This window comes from Leucopleurus acutus, assembly GCF_964270905.1.
Source record: "Leucopleurus acutus genome assembly, chromosome: 8".
Lineage (NCBI taxonomy): Eukaryota > Metazoa > Chordata > Mammalia > Artiodactyla > Delphinidae > Leucopleurus > Leucopleurus acutus.
Genome location: NC_139151.1, coordinates 39,422,179 through 39,447,152, shown reverse-complemented (window position 1 = coordinate 39,447,152; position 24,974 = coordinate 39,422,179). Strand labels below are relative to the sequence as shown.

The 24,974-nt window shown below is 45.6% G+C and overlaps 1 protein-coding gene across 2 annotated transcripts in view; it reads left to right on the top strand.

Moving 5' to 3' along the window:
- Positions 1-24,974, top strand: part of AMOTL1 (angiomotin like 1) — a 103,430-nt gene that overhangs the window by 64,232 nt on the left and 14,224 nt on the right. For both annotated transcript variants that reach the window (XM_082845209.1, XM_082845208.1), the window contains 3 exons: positions 357-446; positions 19,984-20,129; positions 23,526-23,675. In XM_082845209.1, coding sequence (XP_082701335.1) covers positions 357-446; positions 19,984-20,129; positions 23,526-23,675 — 386 coding nt within the window. The remainder of the gene's footprint in view (positions 1-356; positions 447-19,983; positions 20,130-23,525; positions 23,676-24,974) is intronic.

The window sequence follows — 24,974 nt, the reverse complement described above, 5'->3', positions numbered from 1 at the left end:
TGCCTCCCAGCTACAGAGGGCTGATGGTCAAGGTTAGACGAGGGCTGGGTTTGAGGCCAAGAGAACTCAACCCCTTTTCGAGGACTCTGCTGGCCTTGCAGGAACCTGTTCTTCGCTGCCTGCCACCGGTGCACACCTTGGCATTAAATTGCATAAAGGCACAGCGTGGCGTCTGAGGACTTTTCTTTTTGATGTTCTGGAGCGTCTTGTTCCCCCCCGCCCAAGAGTTGTTCAATTTGGGGCTCCTCCCTGGGCATCTCTCCCTACCCAGCTCTCAGCACCCAGGTCATTTGCCTGTTGGAGGATGACTTAAATGCAAGTGCATTTCTTTGTAATCGTTTCCTCTCTGTGCACAGATCGACTGGAGACTGCCAACAGGCAGCTGTCCAGCAGGGAGTATGACGGACACGAAGACAGAGCGGCCGAGGGGCTTTACGCTTCCCAGAGTGAGTCTCCATGCTTACCTATCCCAACTGGGTAGTTTTAAAAACTGGGGGCCTGAGGAAAGAACCCTGTTAGTTTTAAGTAAGTTTTGTGCCGCTTGCTTTTTGTTTGTTGATTTAACATACAAGCTGTTAGGCCGAAGATGAGACCCTCCTAGGTCTGCCAGAGACAAAGCCTAGGTTGATGGGTTAATTTCAGTAATGTTTATTCCGACCTCCTTACCTACAGTTTCTGTTTCTCCCTAATACCCTCCATGGGTATTATAGAGTATTTACTGGCACTCGCCACTTGGTCTAAGGCACAGTTCTCTTTCCCCATGGAAAGGGAAGGAAGCCTGTGGTGGGATTTGCTCTTTTGTCACATTCTGTGTGTGCCTAGGTTGAGCAGTTCTGGACCGGCTGCCCCTGGCATCATGAAGCCACCTAAATGTTCCCAGCACGCGTCTCAGTAGGTGACGCTCGCTTGCGAACCATTGGGCCCATTTCAGCCAGGAATAAAATGGCTTCTTGTGCCTCAAGATTTATTGGGAGAATGTTCTATTAGTTTCACCAGAGACAAACGATAGAAGCAAGTGGATTTTGAGAAACCATCGATTAAGTTTCGAATTTCTGCACATTCATTCATTGTCCAAGTCAGAAATGTAAAAATCCAACTGGCTTTTTCGGGAAACTGTTTAGAAGACTGAATTCATTTCTCTGCCATAATTCTCAACAACATTGTGAGTTAAGTGCTCACACACTAAAGACAGTTTGAACAACAAAAAGTCCTGTGTTCAGACTCTGGCCATCCATTGTATAATGGTGGTATTCTGATGCTTGGGTCGCTCAACGCAGCTCTACACTTTCAAGGCTGGGAAACAATTGCTTAAACTTTCTAATTTCCAGTACTATTTGTTGGGGTTAAGCTCCTTTGTTTTTCCCAGATTTACTCATGATTGCATTCCATTTTGAGTCTCGGCTTCATTTTTTAAATTCTGTTTTGGCAAATGGACACTAATACAACCTTGGGCTTTTGCATCAGATTCCTTTGCAGTCTTGCAGGTAGGTGAATTGGCCCGTGCTCCAGACTCACGTACAGAGCTATATATATCAGCGTCTTGAATTATTCAGTTTCCTAACAAAAGTTATTTCTTCTCGTGGGTGCAGTAGATTTACCATTTCATCTGAGCTTTCATTTGAAAAATGAGTCATCTGTACTATTTGCACTTGATTTTGACACCTTAATTTTGGGTGATCGTGTGCTTAGGTAGAGTAAGTATCTTTGTGGCAGTTATGTCAGTGACGTCACTTTGCTGATACTCTGCCTTCTTGTCAGGGGATATTATTTTGTCACTTAGTTTGGGTCAAAATGGAAACGTCAGCGAGTTTCATCTGATGGGCATTTGCTGTAACCTCTCAGCCTAGACTGTGCTAACGGACTAATAGGTTTTGGTGTCGTGTGAGTTCGGAAATGTTCTCAAAGATTTTAACCTTCTGGCTCAAAGCTAAAACATCAATAACGTAGGCAAAGAGGCCCTTCCAGCTTTACAGGGAATGATTTGTTCTGTGCAAACATACGCTGCTGTGTTCCAGAGGCGTAAACAAGAGAGTCCAGGGGCATTTTTCAGCTGCTGAAATGTGCCTTAGTGTTGACATGTAATGTAATTGCATCTTGGCAGGACATTTGAAGCAGGTTTGCTAGCAGTGATATCTAACCAATTTTTCAGTACCTGGTCTTTTCAGGACACGTTGTGCCTTCCTCACAGCTTTACAATTATTTGCATTAGCTTCTTGTCTCCTGGTGTAGCCAAGAGATGGACTTGAGATGTTATTTCAAATTTACAATAGGTTTTTTTCTTAGTGAGTTGGAAGAACTCTTTGTATATGAAGGAAATTAGCATGTCCCCTGCCAAATATAGTGCAGATATTTTCCCCAGTTGTTTTTTTATCTTTGAATATAGTGTTCTTTATCTTACAGAAGATTTTTCAAGTGACTGTGTTTATGCCTTCTAGGTTTTATGTCATACTTAGAAATGCTTTTTCCAATCCAAAATTATAAACATATTCACCTATGTTTTCTTCAAGTATGTTTATGATTTCATTGTTTGCAAGCCTTATATTTTAGAAGCCAATTAGGGAGGCACAGGAGGAGAGAAATTCATGAAGAACTAACCTGTAGGCAAGGAGACTAGTTAACAGATATTTTAGTATCTGGGCAAGAGAGGTAGAGGTCCTGAACCAAGACAGAAGTAGTAGTGGAGGGTAGGAGACAGATAAACAGGTGACAAATTAGTAGGATTTGGTGACCAATTGAATAAGGACAGTGAGAGAGAGAGAGAAAAGAGTGTGACTAGAGCCACTAGATGTGTGGTCGTCCTTTACCAATAAAAAGCAGGAGGAGGAGGAGTTGGGATTAAGTAACCAGTGAAGGTTTTTTTTTTTTTTTTTTTTTTTTGCGGTACGCGGACCTCTCACTGCTGTGGCCTCTCCTGTTGCGGAGCACAGGCTCCGGATGCGCAGGCTCAGCGGCCATGGCTCACGGGCCCAGCCGCTCCGCGGCATGTGGGATCTTCCCGGACCGGGGCACGAACCCATGTCCCCTGCATCGGCAGGCGGACTCTCAACCACTGCGCCACCAGGGAAGCCCCCAGTGAAGGTTTGAGCATGTTGAGCCATCTCATGCCCATAGCTAAGTGAGCAGGTGTAATAACAAAGGTGCAGACGTACCCTGGAGGCTGGTGATGGGTGGTGCTCTCTGTCAGGCTTTCCTTTTAGCACGTGGGCACAGAATGGCAGGCACAAATTACTATCTCTCTTCGCAATTATTAATGTGTTCAGTTATCTGTATAGCTTTTTAGAAGCTCTATTGTAAGAGTACTTTTCAGTGCCTAGTAATCATAATTATAAACTTTGGGCACTCGAGAGAGGAGCCATCCTTTTCAAATGAGTCTTTTGAGATTCCAATGCTTGGCTAAGAGAAAGGCAGGTCTGACTGCATAGCAAATAGTAGTGACTTCTCTGGCTCACGCCTACCAGGAGCTAAGGCTACGGTGGGAAGCCCCTGACAACCACCTTGGCCAGTGGAAAAGTTAGAAGGAAAGGGAATAATAACATGTTTGACCTTTTTGCTCAGTGTTCAGGTTGAAGCTTGGAGTCCAGGTCCAAGAGCGCCCAAGGCACTCTTGCGGCATGAGCGGTCGGGAGGACTTCTGTAAACTCTCAGCTAACGGAAGGGGAACATCCTTCCTGGCATGATTTCTAAATTTCCCTGCCGCCCAGAGTAGGTTTTCTTTAAAGAAACAAAATTCTGCTCTTTAGTTGGAGCCTGATGAAGGCCTGGAAGGACTGCCTTGGTCATTACCACTTAGCTCTACAAGTTGAAATGAACATTCAACAGGGCGATAATTGTGCTCCTCTCGGATGTGAGATTTGCCTGTATCAAAAACCTTGCTGAATGGAGTGCCTAGGAATTTGATGGCTCTGAGGAGTGTTTTTCCCTGTCACCTCATGGCGTTGTGTTTTTCTCTTTGGAGGAATTCAAAAATTTGTGCGTGTGTTTTCTGGTCTTACTTATTTGTTTTTCCAAATACGTTTGCAGCCAAATTGCTCCTTAAAAACAGGGCATCTAGCCAATTTCCTTTCTGATCTGAGTGAAACTGGGACTTCTTGGTCCTTTAGCTTTTTTAACTTACTGAGATTCCTAGTTTTCCCATTCACTCATTTGTCACATGTATGCGTGCGTGCTTGTGTATACACACACACACACACACACACACACACACACACACACCAGACACAGCCCACTGTACACTAAACGCAGTGCCCCGGGAATGTCTGTCATCATTCTTAGCTCTGTCTTCTCAATAAGTGAAACGTTTTAACTGTTTCTTTCTGAAAACTGGTAACTGCAGAGTTTCCATCACTAGTTGGTCAGAAAGCCAAAAATAAAATATTAGATGTGGGGAAACAAGACTGGCACAGATGATCTTCTTATATTCTTGAGTGGAGGGGGAGCTGATTAGCTCTGGCACGCTTGTATTATTCCAGGATGAAACGCAGTCATGTTACAGGATGGCCATCAACTTATCTCCCCACCACCACCCCGTTAGGGTTCTTTAGGCCCCATGGATTCAGCATATTCGGTTAAACTGAAGTCTATGTAAGTCAGATTCTGGCTTTTGTTAAATGTCCCTGTCTAAGAAAAAAAGGTGTTTTGGGCATTCATTTGTTTAAATTAATAAGTAATGGGTGTAAATCAGTCAAGACTAATTCATAGGATTTTCCCTTATAATCCCCATGGGTTTAAAAATGAACCAAAAAAAAGTGTGGTACCACTCTATTAAAAATAATAGTAACTTGCCATTTTCAGTGTATCTCATAATCGTCATCTTACCCTTGAATTTTATCTTAGGTACTTTGATTTTCTGTCTCTTATAGAACATAAAAGAGACAAAAATAATTTCCTAAAAGAAAATCCCTCTGGTTTTTGTATCTCCTCTAAGGGCTTGTGTGAAACACAAAGCAGAAACTACAATGACATAAACATTAATTCTGTTGACCTACATAGAGCATAAGGAGCTTATTCTGAATCCTCATTGGGTTTCATTACATCATGTTGTGGGTTTCTATCAGGCTTCAGTAGGAAGGCGAGGTTAGATGTTGTCACACGTGGATGCACTGGGCTTCTTCCTCCTCTGTGGGCCTGCTGGTGCTCGCAGCTCCGGACTCAGTGCGAAGCCCCTACTACAAGCACCTACTCTGCCTACATTCTCTGTGGGCACCATTCCTTTGCATGGATCTCCTCCACTAGGTGAGAGAATTATAGGCATTCTTTACCAACATCCATCCCCAACCCTCATTAAAACCCTTGGGATCTTTATGTACCTGGCACTTAATAAATGTTTATTGAGGGACTGAGTAAAAGTGGGAAATCCCTGTAACAACAGGCTTGAAATTCTCATATGGTGCATAGTATCAAAATGTTCTTTTTAGCTCAATGTCTCCCAGTCATGTTGGGAGCTACCTCTGGTTTTGCTCAATTATTTCAAGATATTAGGCGAAATTATTAATGAACTACCTTCAGAAGAAGAAGCAACTTAAAAATGCTTGATTTTTTTTTTGCCTTCCACCTTCCCCCTTTCCTTCCTTCCTTGGTTTTTCAAATAGGAAGATATCCAGGTAAGGGAAATCTTCTACTATGAGGAACAGTAGTATTTTTTCATGAAAATGACTGCTATATACTACAATATAGTTGACTTCTGGTTCCCTGACGCCTTCTCTTTACTCTGCTGTGGTTGTGTTGGAGATGAGAGCTGGTTATGGTATATGAAAGTTTTTGTAGCAGCCGACCATATTTTCACACTAACCGATCCATAGATCATGCCAGACACCACAGATCAGCTCCCGGGCAAAGCGGAAGGAATCGTCCACGAAGCCTGCCAAGGTGCATCTCTTAAACCAGGAAAATTTTCTTGCCCTAAATTAATGATTCTCCTTTGAAGGAGATGATCTTTTAGATGGCGTCTATATTTAGTAGGACTGTGCGATTCTAGAAAGCAAAGGTTTTGTAGGCATGGGCTAAAGCAACTAATCTTGGATCAGTTACCGCATCTTCTGGTTCCTGGACTCTCACTGACATGTTCAGTGACCTGAAGTTAGATGCTTAATCTCCCTGTACCTACATTTCCTCTAAAGAAATAGAGGAATAAATCTCCCCATTGAGCCAGCAGAGCTCTTCGGGCTAACCGATGATAGGAAATGCAAAGAAGACTTTATACCATGCATTTATTCTGCAGCACTCCTTCCTGCTCCTTTGCATTCTCCCTCCACCTTCTCTGAAAGGACCTGCCAGTTTTCAGGGTGGGGTCAATGGGCCGTGTTCCCAAAGAATGCCTGGGTGGCCCGCCGAGCCTTGCTGGGTTTGGAAGGCAGAGCATAGGAGTGCTTAAACCGCTTGATCAACCTTGACAGGCAGCACCAAGAAACTTCAAACCTCCATGACGGCCAGCTGCGCACCCAGGCTGCAGGGCATCCGTTTATGTTCCATCAAATCTTCTCCCCAAGTGTGAAGAGTAATGTTCCTCATTTTAGACCGATTTTCCGTGCTTAAAAAACCAGAGCCGATAGCAGAACGGTCTCTTGGTCATGTGTCGATATCCAGTGTCTAACAGGTGAACCTGACTTATGATTTTCACCTTGTTGGTTTTAAAATTATTTTTTTGCTTAGCATTCCTGTTTGGGGATTGAAAAATCAAGTGTCTCGAACTTCATTACGCTCTGTGTTCCTTGCACTCATAGCTGGACGGATGGATGGAGGAAGCACAGACTGAAAACCAGACTGAAACCCATTTGCATTTCATGTGGCCTCAGGGACCCCTCACTTTCGCTGGCAGTTCAGAGGCAAGAAATCCACGTTCAGGTCTCGGCTCAAATTAAATGGCGGTTAGAGAAGGCTGCCTGAGATAGGATCCGGTCTTCCTTTTATATACTCTGCCAGTACCCTGTTCCCTTTGTAAACACTCATCATACTGTAAATAAGGAAGTGTTTGGATGATCATTTGCTCTCTTCCCGTCCTAAACTGTCCACACCACGAGGGCGTGGACCCTGACTGTCATCCGCACCATCGTAGCCCCAGGTCACTGTGTTTCAGAAGCTGGCACAGTACCTGGTGCTTAGAAGCATTTAATAAACATTTGTTGGATGTTGAATGAAATGATGACCATTATCACGTATTCAAAAACGGTTATTGGCTACCTACCATGAATGCGCAGTGTTCTAGGCCATAGGTCAGCAAACTCTTTCCGTAAAGGGCCGGAATGTAAATAATTCTCTGCTTGGGGGCCGTAACTACTCAACTCTGTCCCTGTAGCCCCAAAGCCGCCATAGACGAGCCGTGGACAAGTGGCCTGACTGTGGGCTGGCTTTGGCCTGCAGGGCATAGCCTGTGAACCTCTGCTCCAGGCACTGGTCATGGAAGAGAAAGGGAAAGAAGAAACCCCAGCAAAAGGAGGATGGAAAATAAAGAACTTCAGAAGTATTTAGGTCTTATTTTGTAAATTGTCCTAATTTATAAATCAGGATATAACTGTTATTTTCTTTCCTGGGAGAGTTTCACGGTCATCTTTTACTTAATTCCTAATCGGGTGAGCGTGATTATTTCACATTAGATAAACTGAGACACATACAAATGCTGTCACAAACCTTAGTGAGCCCAGTGGGGATCCACAATTAGCTCACGATGGATACAGGGCTGGGCAGGACAGCCCTGTGGTTAGCCACGGCTAGTAACTGCCTGGGTAGTGAGGTCTCAGGGGTGCCTCTCCCAGCAGGGCCGTAAATCCTCCCATAAGCATCCTGCTGTGAGATGATGTCTGCAGATCTTATATATCAGGGTTGGAAAGGACCTGAAAGGTCACAAGTCTGGTTACCAGCAATACACATGTCCTCTGAACCAGGGCTCCTTAGAAGGCCATCTGATGGCCGTTGTGAGCGACAGAGTTTCCGGAGGCTGTTGATCTGATGGTTCAAAGTTTATCTTCAGGTGGAGTTGCAGGGGTGCTCCCTTGTAATCTAGCCTTCAGGTCCTGGTTCAGGTCATCTAACGGCAGTAACAGCTGCCACCACGGGCTGAGCACTTACTGTGGGCCAAGCGCTGCGCTAACCTCTGTAGGTACACCGTCTCTGTTCATCCTCCAAGCAGCCCTGTGAGGGAGGTGTTACAGGTATTTAATAGATCAGGAAACTGGGGCACAGGAAGGTTAAGTAACTTGTTCATGGTCATACAGGCAGGTAAGTGGAGAAGACAGGTTTTGAACCCGGGGCATCCTGACTCTGGAGAGCCACTTCCTGTGTACCAGGGAGGTGGGAAGAGGTGGCAGGGTTGGACTCCCCGTGATTTTAGAGCTCGTTTAGCATGGCCTCCATGCTTCGTTAAAGAAGAGACTGTGACCAAGGATGATCAAATGATTTGTCCAAGGCCCCCTAGGTGCTTAATGCAAGACCATGACAAGAACCCCTCCTTTTTCTTGTTTTCTCCTTCCCCTTCTCCAAAGGTCATCTCTGTTGGCTCTGGGGGTGATGAAAGATTTCACATTTTTACCCAGAGAGGAATCCAGCCTTAGTAAGCGAACATAAATAATTCTTGTACTAGAAGTCTTACTGCAAATTATTTAGCCCAGTAATGTGACTTAATAATAATGTATTCAGGTCATCTCAAATGAGTGCTAACTACTGGAATGAACATTCTGTGTTTCTGACTTCTACATCTGTCTTTGAACCAGAGCCAGTTATAATAAAAGGCCTTACTGGATAATCCACTACAGATACAAAAACAAAAAAAACTGTCGAGACCAGCATAGAGTTTAGACTCTTCAGAGTTTTCTCAAAATGTCTATGAAATTAAACTCTTTGTTCTCTGGATGATAAGAATAAAAAATTCGCAGAACACAATGAGTAACCCTGTGGTATAGTTTCTTACAATTAGTTTTTGAAATTATTTTTGGTTCATGAATTGGAGAGAGAACATACAGTTGTATCTTAATGGAATCCAAGAACTTTGACAGGACGAAGTGTTTGCTTTAAGTTCGGAAAATTTGGTCTTGGACCATTAAAAATAAGCTTGCATCTGCTACTAATTTTCTTCTTGCCGACAAAGACTGTGGTTTGGTAGAAAGAAGAATAAAAGGATCTGCTCAAAGCAAGTTACAAAAATGACAATGGGAGGGGTCGCAGAAGTTAAGGAAGGGAGAACATATAATTGCAGGTGATGCATTTCTTTCTCCCTGGTCAGTCGTAGATCGAGTCCCTTCTGTCCCAGATATAACAATTTCCTCAGCATCAACTATCTTTCAGCCGGGTTTTGGCGTTAAGCCATATCTGCCCTTCAAAGGGCGCATTTAGAAAGCATCATTTAATTATGCATATTATAATAATGCCTTCATTAAACCAAATATAGGTATATAATATATGCCTATATGTACACACAGTAAAGTGTACACATTTTAAGTGTACAGTGCCATGAAATGTGACAATGGCCACAGTCCAGCCCCAGCACAGGTGCAGCTCTGTCCTCTGCAGTGAGTGGCCTCTCACGCCATCTGTCGGCCTGCCTCACTTTTCACTCCTGTCAAGGTCATTGCTCTCTGCATTATATCCAGGCTTCTTGGCTGTTTTCTGCAGGGGCAGCCAGATTGTCTGGTAGGGTCTTACTTTGCCATACCTGGAAATAGACGTGTATGTTATTTACCTTTTTGTATTAAGAAAAGAGAAAGCAAAAAAGGACTTCTGTGGAGGTTATAGAAAGTGTAAGTTATCAGGTTTAGTTGTTAATCGATTCACGCGTAGGTGTATAGTCAAAATCAAATGCTCTGTGCATCCTGTATTTATGTGGCATTTTTAACTCATTGCTTAATTTGTTATTACGCTGTCTGCAGTGACACAGAAGTAGCAGTACATTTTTACTTCAAGTTAAAAAAAAATAAAGTAGAAGGTTGAACAGTACATGTGGAAGCTGAGCTGGATGAATGGGTGTATATTCAGTCAAGTGAGTTTGCAGGCTACCTATGTATAAATCTAGGCAGGTAAAAAAATACCTATGATTTATACCTGGGTGTATAAGTATAGTTTCTAAAATAAAAATGCAATATGGGGCTTCCCTGGTGGCGCAGTGGTTGAGAATCCGCCTGCCGACGCAGGGGACACGAGTTCGTGCCCTGAACCGGGAAGATCCCACATGCCGCGGAGCGGCTGGGCCCGTGAGCCGTGGCTGCTGAGCCTGCGCGTCTGGAGCCTGTGCTCCGCAACGGGAGAGGCCACGGCAGGGAGGGGCCCGCGTACCGCAAAAAAAAAAAAAAAAATGCAATATGAAGAATGAGTAGATTAGAAAAAGTTATATTGAGAGAGCTTTTACTGGTATTCAAATAAATATGTTACCAAATCATACCTGAGATATTTTACATTTGGTGCTACAAAAAGTAGCACTTTGGGGTATTAAACTCACTTCCTGGATATTAAAGAGCAAGAGATAAATTAAGTATGTTAAGACCAAAATGTGTTGTTTTCCTCCGTTAGATTACTAGAAGATTTTGTGGTTCGGCTTCGTTACTTTCCAGTGATAAGCATCTGAAAAGGATCATTTTTGAATTTTATTTTAAATATCCAGTTAGAATTTGATCTTGTATTGATAGGATCCTCTTATTCTGTGACTGTTGCCTAAACTTGTCATATTTCTTTCTTCACATACGAAACACGCTATCTTAGATTCCTAAAGTCCTACAAAGATAGAGGGGTTTAGACACATTATGAAGTAAGCCCAGTAGGAAGGATAAGTCAGACGGACATCAGCCACTGTACCTGGAGTACAAGCAGAATGTGGTATAAAGACTCGTGAAAGAACTACCTTCCCCCAGCAAAGTGTACGTGTGCAGGTTCTCCCGTACAGGAGAGATCTGTTTTACTGAAGGAATCAGAAAAGCTTCGTGCAGTGTGTAGCCTTTAGGGTGGGCCTGGGAAACTAATTTGCGTGTTAGAGTAATTTTGCTGCCATAATACTTTGTAAAAGGGAAAGTTTCTCTTTTCCTTTTAACTTGGGGCAACAAAGATTGAATAAATCCTTCACACTTCAGTCTTTGCCTCACTTTCTCGTACTGATTCATTTCTCAAAAAAAATGTCTTCCCTACATCTTAACAATAGCCATTTCCACAAATCTGTGTTTCTCTTGTAGTGTCTGAACCACTGGCTTTCAAACTCAGAGCTCTTGTTTAAAAGGAAGCGTATCTGGAAGCCCAGTATGTAAAACGCACGAAACCCGAACAGATTTCTGGTTGAGACCGGGGTGTGTTTGTCAGACGCCTCCTCCTTCCTACTTGGCCCACTGCATCCGTTTTCTCCTCTCTCCCCATCCTTCTCTCTCCCAGGGCTCTGCAGAACAGAGTCTGGTTGAACTCCCCTTCTTAATTTTCTTTGTTACACAATTCGTTTTAAAACAGTTCACTCTCAGCCATTTAAAAACAAGCCCTGGCTGGAGTGTCCCTGTGTTTGTTAACAGACCTATTTAGTCGCCCACTCACAACCCTTGTCTCCCGTTGCCTGGAACCATGGCAACTCGCACATGCATACAGGGAAGGCAGAGCGCCCAACACCCTTTCCTGAAATAACGAGCTTCCTTACCTGAGAAACTTTATCAGCAAATTTTTAAAAGATAACAAAAAGCCAAACCAGGGGCGTTATGGGGTCAGCTTTGTATTCTATCACTTTTTCATTTCCGAATGAATGAGTGTGGCTTTTAAAGGTAGGTCATCTCTTGTGTTGTTTTGTATCAAATAAACCTCATGTGAACAGATCACTCTTACACGATGTGAACAGTGCTCTGTTTGGATTATATTTTGGGGATCTCTTTCCGGGTTTGTCAGTTTGACACTCAAACCGGGGTGAAGGGGTGAGGGCGGATATAAGAATGAGCTTCCAAGGGTAGCATGTCTTTGAGGCAGAATGAACCTAAATAGCTTTGCGGATAGTGAAGTAGTTGGAATACCTTCCTATTGTCTTTCCACTCCCACAACCTCAGAAGAAAGTACTTCTGGGCTTCCCTGGTGGCGCAGTGGTTGACAGTCCGCCTGCCGATGCGGGGGACACGGGTTCGTGCCCCGGTCCGGGAAGATCCCACATGCCGCGGAGCGGCTGGGCCCATGAGCCATGACCGCTGAGCCTGCGCGTCCGGAGCCTGTGCTCCGCAACGGGAGAGGCCACAACAGTAAGAGACCCGTGTACCGCAAAAAAAAAAAAAAAAAAAAAAAAGGACTTCGAAGAGGATCTGACTTCAGTTACCCCATAAATCATAGCTGACCCTCGGAATAGGCTCCAGCAGCTGCTCAGAATTATAAGATATGGTGCCGGGATATGGAACTCAGGGCCAAAGAATCCTGAGGAAGAAGAAACAGGAGGAAACATTTTAGGAAGAGATAATATGGCAAGTAATTATTCAGACATCTTTTCAGAAGAGGGAGTCCATTTTATCAGCATGGAGAAGTGACTAGTTACCAGAGTCAGTGCCATTAGTGTTGGTCAGCCTTGTCCTAAGGCATTACTATCAAGTCCTTTCTTGGTGGAGACGGGAATAGAGGTGTAAAGAAACAACAGAGAGTGTCTTAGTGATCTTTTGGTTACAAAAAGAAAAATCCAACTGGGCTAGCTTAGGCCCAGATAAGAGGAATTTTTTTTTTTTTTTTTTTTTAAAGAAGTATCTTTGTGTGTGAAGGAGGCCCCAGGCAGGACGTGTGTGCAGGCCTCGCAGGGGCCAGGGGCGGGGGGCCTGGGCTGGCCTGTTTGTGAGAATCAAGGGCAGATGGTTTTGGGGGGCTCAGTGTTGGTCCATGTGGCTCTGTTTCCCGCTCTCCTTCTCGCCGTGGACGCTCATCCACCTCTCCATGTCCATCTGCTTGAGTCTTCACTCTCCACCGTGTGCTTGCTTTGTTTCTCTAGTGCACACGTGGGACGTGCTCACTAGCCTCAGAGCTGGGCTGCCTCTCTGTGTCAGCATCCCCCTCTCACCCAGAGGCTCCCCCTCACACGGTCCCAGACCAGAGACTGTAAGTGACTCTGCTTGGGTCACAGGGCCCTTCAGGTTTGATCCTGTCAAATGGGAGTGGTGGGGAGGGGAGGGGGAGCAGGGTTTTGTGGTGCAGATGGACTGCTCAGAACTTAGCCCTGTGAAGGGAGGAGTATAGTAGACATGCTTCCAAGTGGAGTGCTGTCTGGGCAGCCACTGTGAAGGCTGTCTACTCCAGGTGAGGACACACTTGCCTCTTTTTTTTTAATTGAAGTATAGTTAATTTACAATTTTGTGTTTCAGGTGTACAGCAAGGTGGTTCAGTTTTATATATATATATGTATGTACGTATACATATATAGTCCTTTTCAGATTCTTTTTTATTATAGATTATTACAAGATATTGAGTATAGAACCCTGTGCTGTACAGTAGGTCCTTGTTGGTTATCTATATATAGTCGTGTGTTATCTGTTAATTCCAAACTCCTAATTTATCTCCTCCTTACTACCCCCTTTGGTAACCATAAGTCTGTTTTCTATGTCTGTGAGTCTATTTCTGTTTTGTAAATAAGTTCATTTGTATCGTTTTTTTGCATTCCACATATAGGTGATATCATGCTATTTGGAGAAAGACCTCACTTTCTCCAAATGCTTGAATTGCCTTCCAAGCATTCTAGTGAATTAGTCACCCCTTGGTCAAACTGGTGGCAACCAGACTCCTCTGTCCCTCCAGCTATATTGGGCTTAGGGCAAAACTCATCAAAAACCCATTATATCAGGAAAGCCCTAGAAAATTAATTCCTCCTTGAGAAGGGCCAGGTTACAGCTTTGCACCCCACCATGAGCTCCAGCCATAAGTTGGAGCACTGCATTAAAAACTAGCAGCGCAGCGCACGGTGCCCTGACACCTCCACTGCCGGATCCCACGCCCATGCTCCACCTGTTTCTCAACAGAGGTTACTGGGGTCCACCACCCAATGGTTCAGCTAGCAGTCAAGCTTAGTGCCCAGATAGTAATTGCAGAAACTCTTTCACCAGACTGTCCACTTCAAAGCTTACGCAGAGCTGGCAAAGAAGGGTAAGATGGAAGGGGAGCATCTTTAAATTCTGGGTCCAGTTCTCACTTCCATCCACTTCTGCTCTTTTTCAAGCAAAGAGACTAACCTAGGGGTAGAGGCACAAAAGCGACTACCATTTGACCTGTTGCAAGTATCATAGCTCATCTTGCTTCCGATTTTTCAGTTGTCAAGTGGAGTTGATATAAGGATTCAGGAAATGAGGTTCTGTTGTAAAACTGAAGGCACAGTGCCTGGGTGTCATGTGTCTTAGCTCTTGCTGTTTATTAAGTATCTGTTATGTGCCAAGCCCCGTAGTAGGTATTTTACAGGTCGTTTTCATCCTCATAAGAGTCCTGCAAAATAGGTCTTGTTAGTTCCATCTGAGGAGATGGAGTCTGGAGAGGGGAAGTCACGTGTCCAAGGTGAACCAGTATGTGAAGGTGCCAGGATCACACCAGGTTGGCCTGGCTACAAAGCCCATGCCATCGCTGTGGTTTCCAGAATAAACTGTGTGCGAGCAGACATCCTCTGTGTAAATGGGACCGGAGCTATCAGGCTAAACAATGCCCTGCTCCACACAGTTGAGGGTAATTCATATCCACTGAGTAAACAGACCACGCTGGGCAAGAGTTCCCTTGTGTCAACTTGCCTGTTCTAGGAATTCTCAGTATATACATTGGAGCACAGCCAAAAGTTCAGTGTGAGGCTGATCTTTCTTGAGATCCATCCCAAGGGGGCTTAGCTAATAAACAGACTGAAAGGACTTCCCTGTGAGGTGGTTTCGCTCATGGGACTCACCCTTGGCATCTCCCAAGAGATAACTTTTTCCAGTGGTTCTGACACACCCAGTTCCCATGTCTCCAGGGAGTTAAGGGGCACAGTGACCCCCACCACATAGGCTCACTGCCTGGACACCACCTCCTCCTCACACCCTGGCCTGAGGTAGGGGTCCTTCCTGCGTTGTCACAGTCCCTGCGCAAGCATCAGTTGGAGCAGCTGGTCACGCTGCCTCTGCCTGTGTCCCTGACACTCTTCCCACCTGGCTGAGAGCAGAATGCTCCGTCCTATGCACCATGTAGCCCAAGGATTTATCACAATTTTTCGACAGCAACAGTAACCTTGGCATTATCATAGTTGACATTTACTGGGTACTTACTCTATGCACTTTGAAGTGGGTACTATTGTGATCCTCTCATTAAAGGCAAGAAAACTGAAGCACAAAGACGTCCGTTTACTTCATGTCACAAAACCATAAGTGGTAGAGCTGGATATGAACCTGGGAAGCTTGATTCTAGATCCATGGGTTTTTTTTGTTGTTTTTTTTTTGCGGTACGCGGGCCTCTCACTGTTGTGGCCTCTCTCGTTGCGGAGCACAGGCTCCGGATGCGCAGGCTCAGCGGCCATGGCTCACGGGCCCAGCCGCTCCGTGGCATGTGGGATCCTCCCGGGCCGGGGCACGAACCCGTGTCCCCTGCATCGGCAGGCGGACTCTCAACCACTGCGCCACCAGGGAAGCCCTAGATCCATGCTTTTATCTAGTACTCTGTGATGCCTCCATGTGGCAGATGCTTAATTAATTAATATTTGCAAAGGGATACACATGAGGATTAATTGCTGTATTTTGAGATACATGATATGATCTGTGACATACTTAAATTTGTGCCACAATGAGCTGTGTTACAATGGCGCTCTCCCACGCCCCCTGCTTCTGTTATTCTGTGGGTCTTCATCCCCGCACGCTTGCACAGCAGAGGCAGTATAGCGCCGTGCCTGTGAACATGCATTAGAGGCCGATGCCGGTTCTCGCTCTCCCACTGACGGGCATCACTTCTGTGGACACGTTACTTATCCCTTCTTAATGTCATGTTCCTCCACTGGAAGACGGAAATAATAATAGCGCCTACCTCATAGAGTAAACTTAAAGGAAATAGTATAAATGGAGGAATTAAAGGGAATAATATAAGGCACCATTCCTGGAACACAGTACCCATTCAACAGACATGAGCACGTTTTGTTATTATCACAATTGTCATGAACATCGGTTTTTAAAACTTTGCCATCGAGAACACTGCTTCCTGTCCACGGACAAGGAGTTCTGAGCCAGTGTGAGTGACACTAACTGATACTGCTTCAGCCTGAGGTCTAAAGTCACCAAACTTAGGACAAAGATGTTTGGACCCATGAATTCCAGAGACCTGAAAAGCATTCCAGAGCTAATAGATGGAGTCTTTGTCTGATACCCACATCTTTGTCCTGATGTGCGCCCTGTGAGGTTCAGGGAGCCTGGGCAGAGAAGGGAACCAGAGATGTCCAGGGTCAGTACCGGCCATCTGATGAGTGGTGGCTTCAGAGGTAGAGTGGACTGCTGCGTAACAAAGGCTGTCAGGAGACCCCAAGGATGCCAAATGCTAAACGCTAACAAGAGCTGCCATTTATTATACCATCAGCAATGAACTTGGCACACGGTAGAGATTCATTCATTCATTCCCTCATTCATTCGACAATATTTATTGAGTCAGACAGTGTTCTAGGCTCAGGGCATCAATAATGACCTAAACAGGTAAAGTCTTAGATGTTTAGGCCCTTTTATACTTTATATGCATCATCTCCGTCAACAGAGTCATCACAACAACACCGTGGTCTAAATGTTATCTTTCCCGTTTGATAGATGAGGGAGCTGAGACTCAAAGAGGTTATACCGTACCCAAAGCCTCAGAGCTGGAAAGTGGTGAACCTAGGATTTAAACCCAGTTCTTTCTGATGCTAAAGTCCATTCTCTATCCACAATATGATACTGCCTATCAAGGGAGTAGCAGCTGTTGGATGCGTGTGTGTGTGTGTGTGTGTGTGTGTGTGTGTGTGTGCCCGCGCATGTGTGTTGGAGGGGAGGGGTATTCGTTAATTCAGAAATCCAAATGTTTGTCATTGTGACACAGCAATAATTATGACCATCAATTTGAAAACTGCAAGAAGCTCTGGTTTTGGCGTCTAGACTTTGCCTCTCGCCAAAATTAATGTGTCCTTGACTGCCCTCAACAAAGACAAGAACTGTTAAGCTTAGGCTGACAAGCAGGTAGAAGCTCTGAAGTCGGTGGTTCATTCCCAGGCCTGCCCACTGAGTAACTAAGTCCCGGGTGCCCTCCAGAGCTTGGACGAGGGCAGTGGGCACCATGCCTGTTCAGATGTTGTCCAAACCCAGGGAGCTAGTGCTCAAATGTCAGTGATTTTGCACAGAAAGCGTGAAATGCTCTGGTCCGCCCTGGTGGCAGTGGATGGTGGGCCCCAGAGCCAGTGGGCTGCTCCTGGCCCATTTGTTTAGGCCTCTTGCGTGCCCGTTCTCCATGCACTGGGAAGGAAGTTTCGGAGGCAGCATTTCATGCCACTGAAAGGGAGAAGCGGGGAGGGCAGTTGGTCATTGCAGTGGGGTATAAGAGCCCAGAAGTAATGCTCTCTTCTGGGTCAGAATCCCGGTGGCCTCGTTGTGTTTCCGAGAGGCGCCATTATTTCTAGGCATCACAGCCAATGCTCGCTGTACAAGTCTGCTCCTTCATTCTGTTCGTTCCGAAGCTTTTCCGTTGCACCCTGTTCCCGTCAACATAAGTCACAAAGCAAGGGCAGTGCCGTCCAGCGGGAAGGACGTTGTAGTGGCCATCAGGAGACCCGGAATCCGGCCCTGGCTGTGCCCCAGCTGGCGGGGCACCTTGGATGAGTGCCTTTGCTCCTGGGCTTTCCTTTCCTCCCCCGTAAAACAAAGGGGGCAGAACTGGATAGGGGTGTTTCCTATGATCCCTTCCGGCTTTAAAATTGCGAGTTGTTTATTGAGTATTGGCAGCCTTAAAGTGTCTTTGCTCTGTATTCAAAACCACATTTTTCCCCCGCTCCTTACGGGCAGCGTTCTTTCTATTGCTTCAGTGCCCATAAGGCTGGTCCGTAATGTTTGATAACTCTTCGCTAAATGAATGAATGGCTATACAAGGAAATCATGAATGAGTGAAACCACTGTCACGTGCTCGTATAGCTCGCAGACTTTGGTTCTTGGTGTTTCAGTTTGGTTTGCCAGGAGGACTAGGTAACCAGTATGAGGCATCTGAGTGGTGTGGGCACAGAGAAATCAATTTCTAACTGTTGTTGTTGCCCTTACCCTTATAATTATACACCCTGTTTTCTACAAATTTGGAAGAGTGTGCATAGGGTTTTGTAACCACCGTTTTTCAACAATGACGATTTTTTTCCTCATCACTAATATTCTCTTACTTAGCTTTAATGGGTGCATCCTATTCTATTGTAGGGTTTACTGTAGTTTATTTAACCAATCCCTTAATCTTACACAGTAAGTCCATTCAAGTTTTCCCATATTATAATCAACATATCTAAATATTCTAAATTACCTTAAAAATAAAATATACAGGCATACCTTATTTTATTGTGCTTTGTTTTATTGCATTTTTTACAAATTAAAGGTCTGTGGCTACCGTGCATGGAGCAAGTCTCTTGGCGCCATTTTTCCAATAGCAGCTACTCCATGTGTCTATGTTATGTTTTGGTAATTCTCACAGCATCTCAGACTTTTTCATTATTATTATACTTGTCATGGTGGTATGTGATCAGTGATCTTTGATGTTACTGTTTTCATTGTTTTGGCATTTTTTAGCAATAAAGTATTTTTTAATTAAGGTACATACATTGTTTTTTAGACATAATGCTATTATCGCACATTTAATAGACTACGGTATAGTGTAAACATAACTTTTATATACACTGGGAAACCAAAAAAAATCATGTGACTTGCTTTACTACGGTGGTCTGGAACGGAACCCGCAACGTCTCTGAGGCATGCCTGCATTGTTTCTGTAACAGGAGAAATGTTTTCAGTAAATGATACTGATCTCATGACAGCGTGGGCCCTGCCTGCTTAAGTAAATTGGTGGATAAGTCTATAGGAGAGCTGTGTGGAAGCCACTGTGAGGCAGCCTTTCCTCTCCATGTGCAGAGTGACAGTGATCACCGTCAGCTACAGTGTCACTGAATGAGAGGACAGCTGTTTCCCCACATCCAGAGCACTTTGTCTTTCTTCTCTTGAGCAGAACTAAGAGAAGAGGTGAGGCCAGGTCATATGCACGAGGACCCAGACAGAGATAGGAGGCCCGGGTTGAAGCTCCCCTCTACCGCCTGGCCTCAGACCGAAAGCTTAACCTTCTGCACCTTGGTTTATTTCTCTATAAATGAGAGCGTTAGTATTATCGTTAGTATTGCCTGCCTTTCCATCACTGGTTTGGAAGGTAGAAGCTGGAGAGCTTGTGAGCCTGAAAGAAAATCATAGGTCCAAGGTTAATTTGAAGCCTTAAAGTAAATGTTGTACAGAAGTGAGTCCCTGAGAACACAGGGTTACTGGTTCTTTTTGTGCCGTTCATCTCTGGAACTGTGACCTGGACTATACCTATAGTTGACAGTGGTTTTTTTTTTTTTAACTTTTTTTTTTTTAATTAATTAATTTATTTATTTATGGCTGTGTTGGGTCTTCGTTTCTGTGCGAGGGCTTTCTCTAGTTGTGGCAAGCGGGGGCCACTCTTCATCGCAGTGCGTGGGCCTCTCACTATCGCGGCCTCTCTGGCTGCGGAGCACAGGCTCCAGACACGCAGGCTCAGTAATTGTGGCTCACGGGCCCAGTTGCCCCGCGGCAGGTGGGATCTTCCCAGACCAGGGCGCGAACCCACGTCCCCTGCATTGGCAGGCAGACTCCCCACCACTGCGCCACCAGGGAAGCCCGACAGTGGTTTTTGAGAAAATCCTTGCTTCACAAACACCACCACTATGAATAGGGAGCAAAGGCAGTAATTCAACCCTCTACTTTCTGTATGCTTTTTTTACTTTTAATCCTTGCCAGATGTAGACTGGCAATGAGCCCAGAGGGTGAGTGCCTTCTGATAGAGGTCGTTTTGTTCCCGTCTCCCTTCTAGACAAAGAATTCTTGAAGGAAAAGGAGAAGTTAGAAATGGAGTTAGCGGCGGTGCGGACTGCGAGTGAGGACCACCGGAGACACATCGAGATCCTGGACCAGGCTCTGAGCAACGCCCAGGCCAGGGTCATCAAGCTGGAAGAGGAGGTGAGCCTGCGGGGGGCGGGGGGTGGGGTGCAGTGCACAGAGCCCCGAGGGCCTCCGTTTCCGTTTCCTAACCCAGCAACTTTAACCAGAGCCAACTCCAAGGGAGCTGAGTCAGGGGAGCGATGTAGGTGACCTCCCAAATAAAAACGAATGAAAACAGAATTTATCCACCCCAGAGCCGGGCAGAGGATGAGAGGCAGACGTGAATAAGCATCAGCAAAGAGTTCAGTCTCAGCCTTAAACCCAGGCTGCTGCCCACTGGCTGGCAGGTGTCCAAGGCTGAACATAAATGGAAGGACTGGGAACCACTGGTGCCTGTGGAGAAAAGAGACTCAGTTAACAGTTCAAGTGCTGTGTCTCTGGGCTCTCGGCTGCATAAAAAAGGCCAAGTCTTCTGATGCGGTGGGATTGGGGTGGTGTTCAGCAAACCTGTCTCCAATTTTCAGAAGTTAGCTTGGCCAGGTAATGACCCCCCAGTCCAGGAAACCTTGATGCCGCTCGAGCGTGATGGGTTTAGTGGTTTCTGATGCAATCCAGCCTTTAGATGAAGTTTTAAGAAGTAGACTTTTCCTTTAAGCCTGACTGGGGAAGTAGAATGACCACTCCTGAGGTGCCGGCTAGGGGATCCGGGCTGTAGACACAGCAGCACAGGGGAGCCTGTTGTATCCGCTGTGTGTGGTGAGGCTGGGCCGAGCAGACCCACGGTGGAGAGTAGGAACTCCAAGTCACAGAGCGGCATGACCGAGATATTCTCCACCAGGACCGAGTTGGTGCTTGGCTCGCAGGAAACAGCACTATTATTAATCCAACTGCTGTTGCTGTTGTTGTCGACAATAGAAAGCTGTCCCTTCAGGAAACATCTCCTGGCGCCAGGTGGCTTGGGTGTCTCAGCAAACTTCAACTTCAAGGCTAATGCAGCTAAAGGGGAAGATTGTTAAGTCAGTAGGGTCTTGTCCATTCAACCTGTCCCGTTAAACCCCACAAGTCCTGTGTACAGTTTTAATACTAGCATGAGGATCCCAGGCAACAGCCCCAGAGTCTCTTCCTTGTCACCAGCAAGCAACTCATTAAATAGGAAACTATCTGCTGCAGAAAGTGACCTTGACCCCTGAAGGACAGGAGGTCTGCTTTGAGGAAGGGAGGCCAGAACTTATTCTGAGGGCACTTATCAAGGCTCCATCTCCATGTATGGAGCAAAGGAAAGTGATCATTTTGAAATATTTTAATTTTAATATTTCTGTTAAAGCAAAAGTTGTGAACTCCTTGAAGACAGGTTCTTTATAATCAGCATTATGGGTCTCTTCTTGTCATTATATTTATATAGGATCTGTGTTTGGTTGACTGTATGTAACTTCTCCAAAATGTCTCACGTGTCTGGCTTCCAGTGTCCCTCCTTGTTCTTATTAAAGTTTCTTTTGAAGGATCTCAACTCAGTTTGGATGGCTCACACTGAGTGCTTACCATAACTTCCCATGATGCTTAAGGGCTTGGACTCTAGAGGCAGACCACATGAGTTAGACGGGCGGTGTATCAGCTGTGTGACCTTGAGTGAGTCACTAACCTATTCAGTCCTCAGTTTTCTCAGTTGTTAAATGGAGGTAATACAAGAGTTTACCTTCTATTGTTATTGGGCGGATTAAACGAGATACTTCATATAAAGCACAAAGCTTGGCATGGTAGTGCCTCCAAAATGTTGGCCGATTAATTACTGGTACTACTAGTCATCATCATCATTATATACTCCTTGCTAGACTTCAGGCTGATCCAAGGGTGAATGAGAGAGATCGATGCCTCCAAGAATCTTGCCGTTGGTTAGTGATAATATTAACTCGTTCATTTAACAAATACTTATTGAGTACCACCTGGATGCCAGGTACTGTTCCAGGCCTTGGGGACGTATTGTGCGCTCTGCCCCAAGCAGACAAATCTCGCGGCACTTATATTCTAGGGGCTACACACTCAGAGAATGGTATACAGTCTACGACACGGTAAGTGGTGTATGAATGGTACTCACAAAATAGTTTATCAGATGAGGCTTTTCTAGCACAGGAACCTGCAGTTAGTAGGTCCTCAAACAAACGATCAAAGGCACAGTGAATGAAAGAGGCAGATGAAAACTAATCCCAAGAGTAGGTGTAGAAAAGGCTATAAGTTGCTGTCCGCGCCCCCCGGCAAAAGGTCAGAAGCACCTCGTTTTTTATCGCAGTGGTTTTGGCTAGGGCACAGACATTGCTCCTGGCAGGGCTGCCTGCTAAGTCAGAAACCACCCTTTGCAGCGAACACTTAAATCGCTAGCATGTTCCAACTTGCCAGTGCAATCATGGGTTGAACTCAGGATCTGAATCACCTGCAAGGCATCTACATGCCCAGGTGCAGAGTGACAGGAAATAGCATCTGGTGTCTCCTCACCCAGGACCAGATCAAGGAAAAGCCTCAGTCTGATTTATGGCACCAGCCAATCCCCAGAAAGTTAGAAATGTGCCTGGGATTTATGAACATGGGTCCAACTCCTAACTGGAAGAAAACAAAGTCTGAGGGTAAGAATTTGAAGTGGTTGATCAGTGAGTCTAAATCCATACCTGATGTGACATTTACATAAATCAATTTTTACCTTAATTTGCCTCTCCTCAGTGATTGTGTGGTTTGCGTGTTCATTAGGCCTTTCCTGTCTCTCCAGGGCTGTCGTCCATAAAGGGCTCTGAAATCTTTAGGAGGAAGTTACTCCACAAGTATCTATAATCAGATATTGTCATACTCATTCACACATACACAAATGGGTACACATGCATAAATACATACAGTCACAATTTTTCTAATAGTAATTGGTAGTTATAGAAAATCTGAAAAATACAGAAGAGAGTAAAGAAGATGAGAAATTATTATTCTGCCATACAGACAAACACAGTTGATGCTTTTATTTCCTTTCAGTCTTTTTTCATACATAGGTGATAGATAGATAGATAGATAGATAGGCAGGCATAGTTGTGATAATGTATATAATTTTTGATTCTGGATTTTTCAGTTAACATTATAGAATAAGCATTTCCTATAACATTTAAAAAATCTTTATTAACCTCATTTCCAATGCCTGCTGATGCTATAATGACTCAGCAATAACCATGGATTGAGCTCAGAGCTGTATAAATGACTGAAAGCAGGTGGCCTGTTAGGGTCTTCAGTTCCTAGCATCACAGCTGATTTAGGTGTAACTGGTGGCCTTCGTCTAAATCTTTTCTGTCCCAGCACACCGGAGGGATAGGAGTGGAGAAGGTACATGCACTTGTAGTTTAAATAGCATCTCGAGGTACTCTGACACAGACACCCCCAGTCTCCACCCCAGCTTTGAGGATCACTGTCCAAGTTCCGTGTTCCCTTTTCCTCTCCTCCTCCACTCAGCTCCGAGAGAAGCAGGCATACGTGGAGAAGGTTGAGAAGCTGCAGCAGGCCCTGACCCAGCTGCAGTCCGCCTGCGAGAAGCGGGAGCAGATGGAGCGGAGACTGCGCACCTGGCTGGAGAGGGAGCTGGACGCCCTGAGGACCCAGCAGGTGAGGGGCGGGGCCCTCGGAGTCTGGCGCATGCGTTCTGTGAAGGCCACGGAGCTGAGCACCTGCTGCCCGCCAGGCTCTGCGCTCTGCCCTGAGGATTCAGGGGTAAACGAGAGCTTGCTGTCCTCCGTGGTCCAGCACAGAGGCCAGTGGAGGAACCAGTAAGTCCACTCACTGGAGAGACAAATGTCTTGACAGGGAGAAAGTGGTGACCCCTGGGGGCTGGGTATGGGGGAATGCGAGTGCAGACGGCTTCATAGCGGAGGACATTTGAGTTGGACTTCGAAGGATGAGTTTGTTGGCCATTCTTGGGGAAGCATCAGAGGTAGAGGAGGAGTATGCATGGAGGAGAGAGATGAGAGGCACGTGGTGGGTCCAGGACAGCTGGGGGCAGCCAGCTGGGGGAGCGTACCAGCTGGAGGCAACGTCCAGTTTGTGGAGGGCTTTTGGTCAGGTTGAGAGACTGGATTTTTTTTTTTTCCTGTAGGATCAGGAGAGGATCCCTCTGGTGGTGTCAGAGGAGGGGCTGGAGGAACAGATGTTGAAGTCAGGGGAGCCAGCCCGAAAGCTGTTAGTGTCATCTAGGGTGTAGTGGCAGTGGGAATCCACGGGGGACCTAGAACGGGGGTGAAATTGGGAGGACCTGATCATCAGTGAGTTTTCAGAGGTAAAGGACAGGAAGGAGTCAGGACTATCCCTAGAAAATAATATTGGCCATAAGTTCCGTGTCCTTCTGCCTCTCCCTGTTTCTCCTGGTAACAGCTGTTCATGTAATTCAGCTGCAAATAAACACAGAGTAAAACACCCCAGCCCAGGGTCCTCATGGGCCTTGGCAAGAGGAGAAGTCCTATAGCTGGGCCGGGCTCCGTTACAAGCGGGTCAAGGGCTCCTGGTGTGTCATCAGCCAGCGTGGTGGGCAAAGCCCTCTATGCAGCTGGTGAAGAGTGTGCTCTAAGTTTGGAACCAGGGAAATGTGAGACAGGACTCCATGGAATTATCTGGTGGATAGGGCATAGTGGTTATGGTTGAAACACTTGAAAACACTTGAAAGCATATGCTGTGGCCAGCTCAGCCCTTTCTCATGGCAGCGCACACAGTTCCCTCTGGGCGTATGTACTTGGCTGGAGATGGAGGTGTTAGCGAGATTGCCCAGAAAATCAAGGAGCCCACCCAGGCCCCTACCAACTTGGCTTAGTTGATCGCTCACAGGGAAAAGTGAGTCTGTCTCTGGACTTCTGATCCTTCTAACCTGTGCCGCATTCTCTGGCATTTCAGGGCCACCCTTCAGCCATTTTCTGT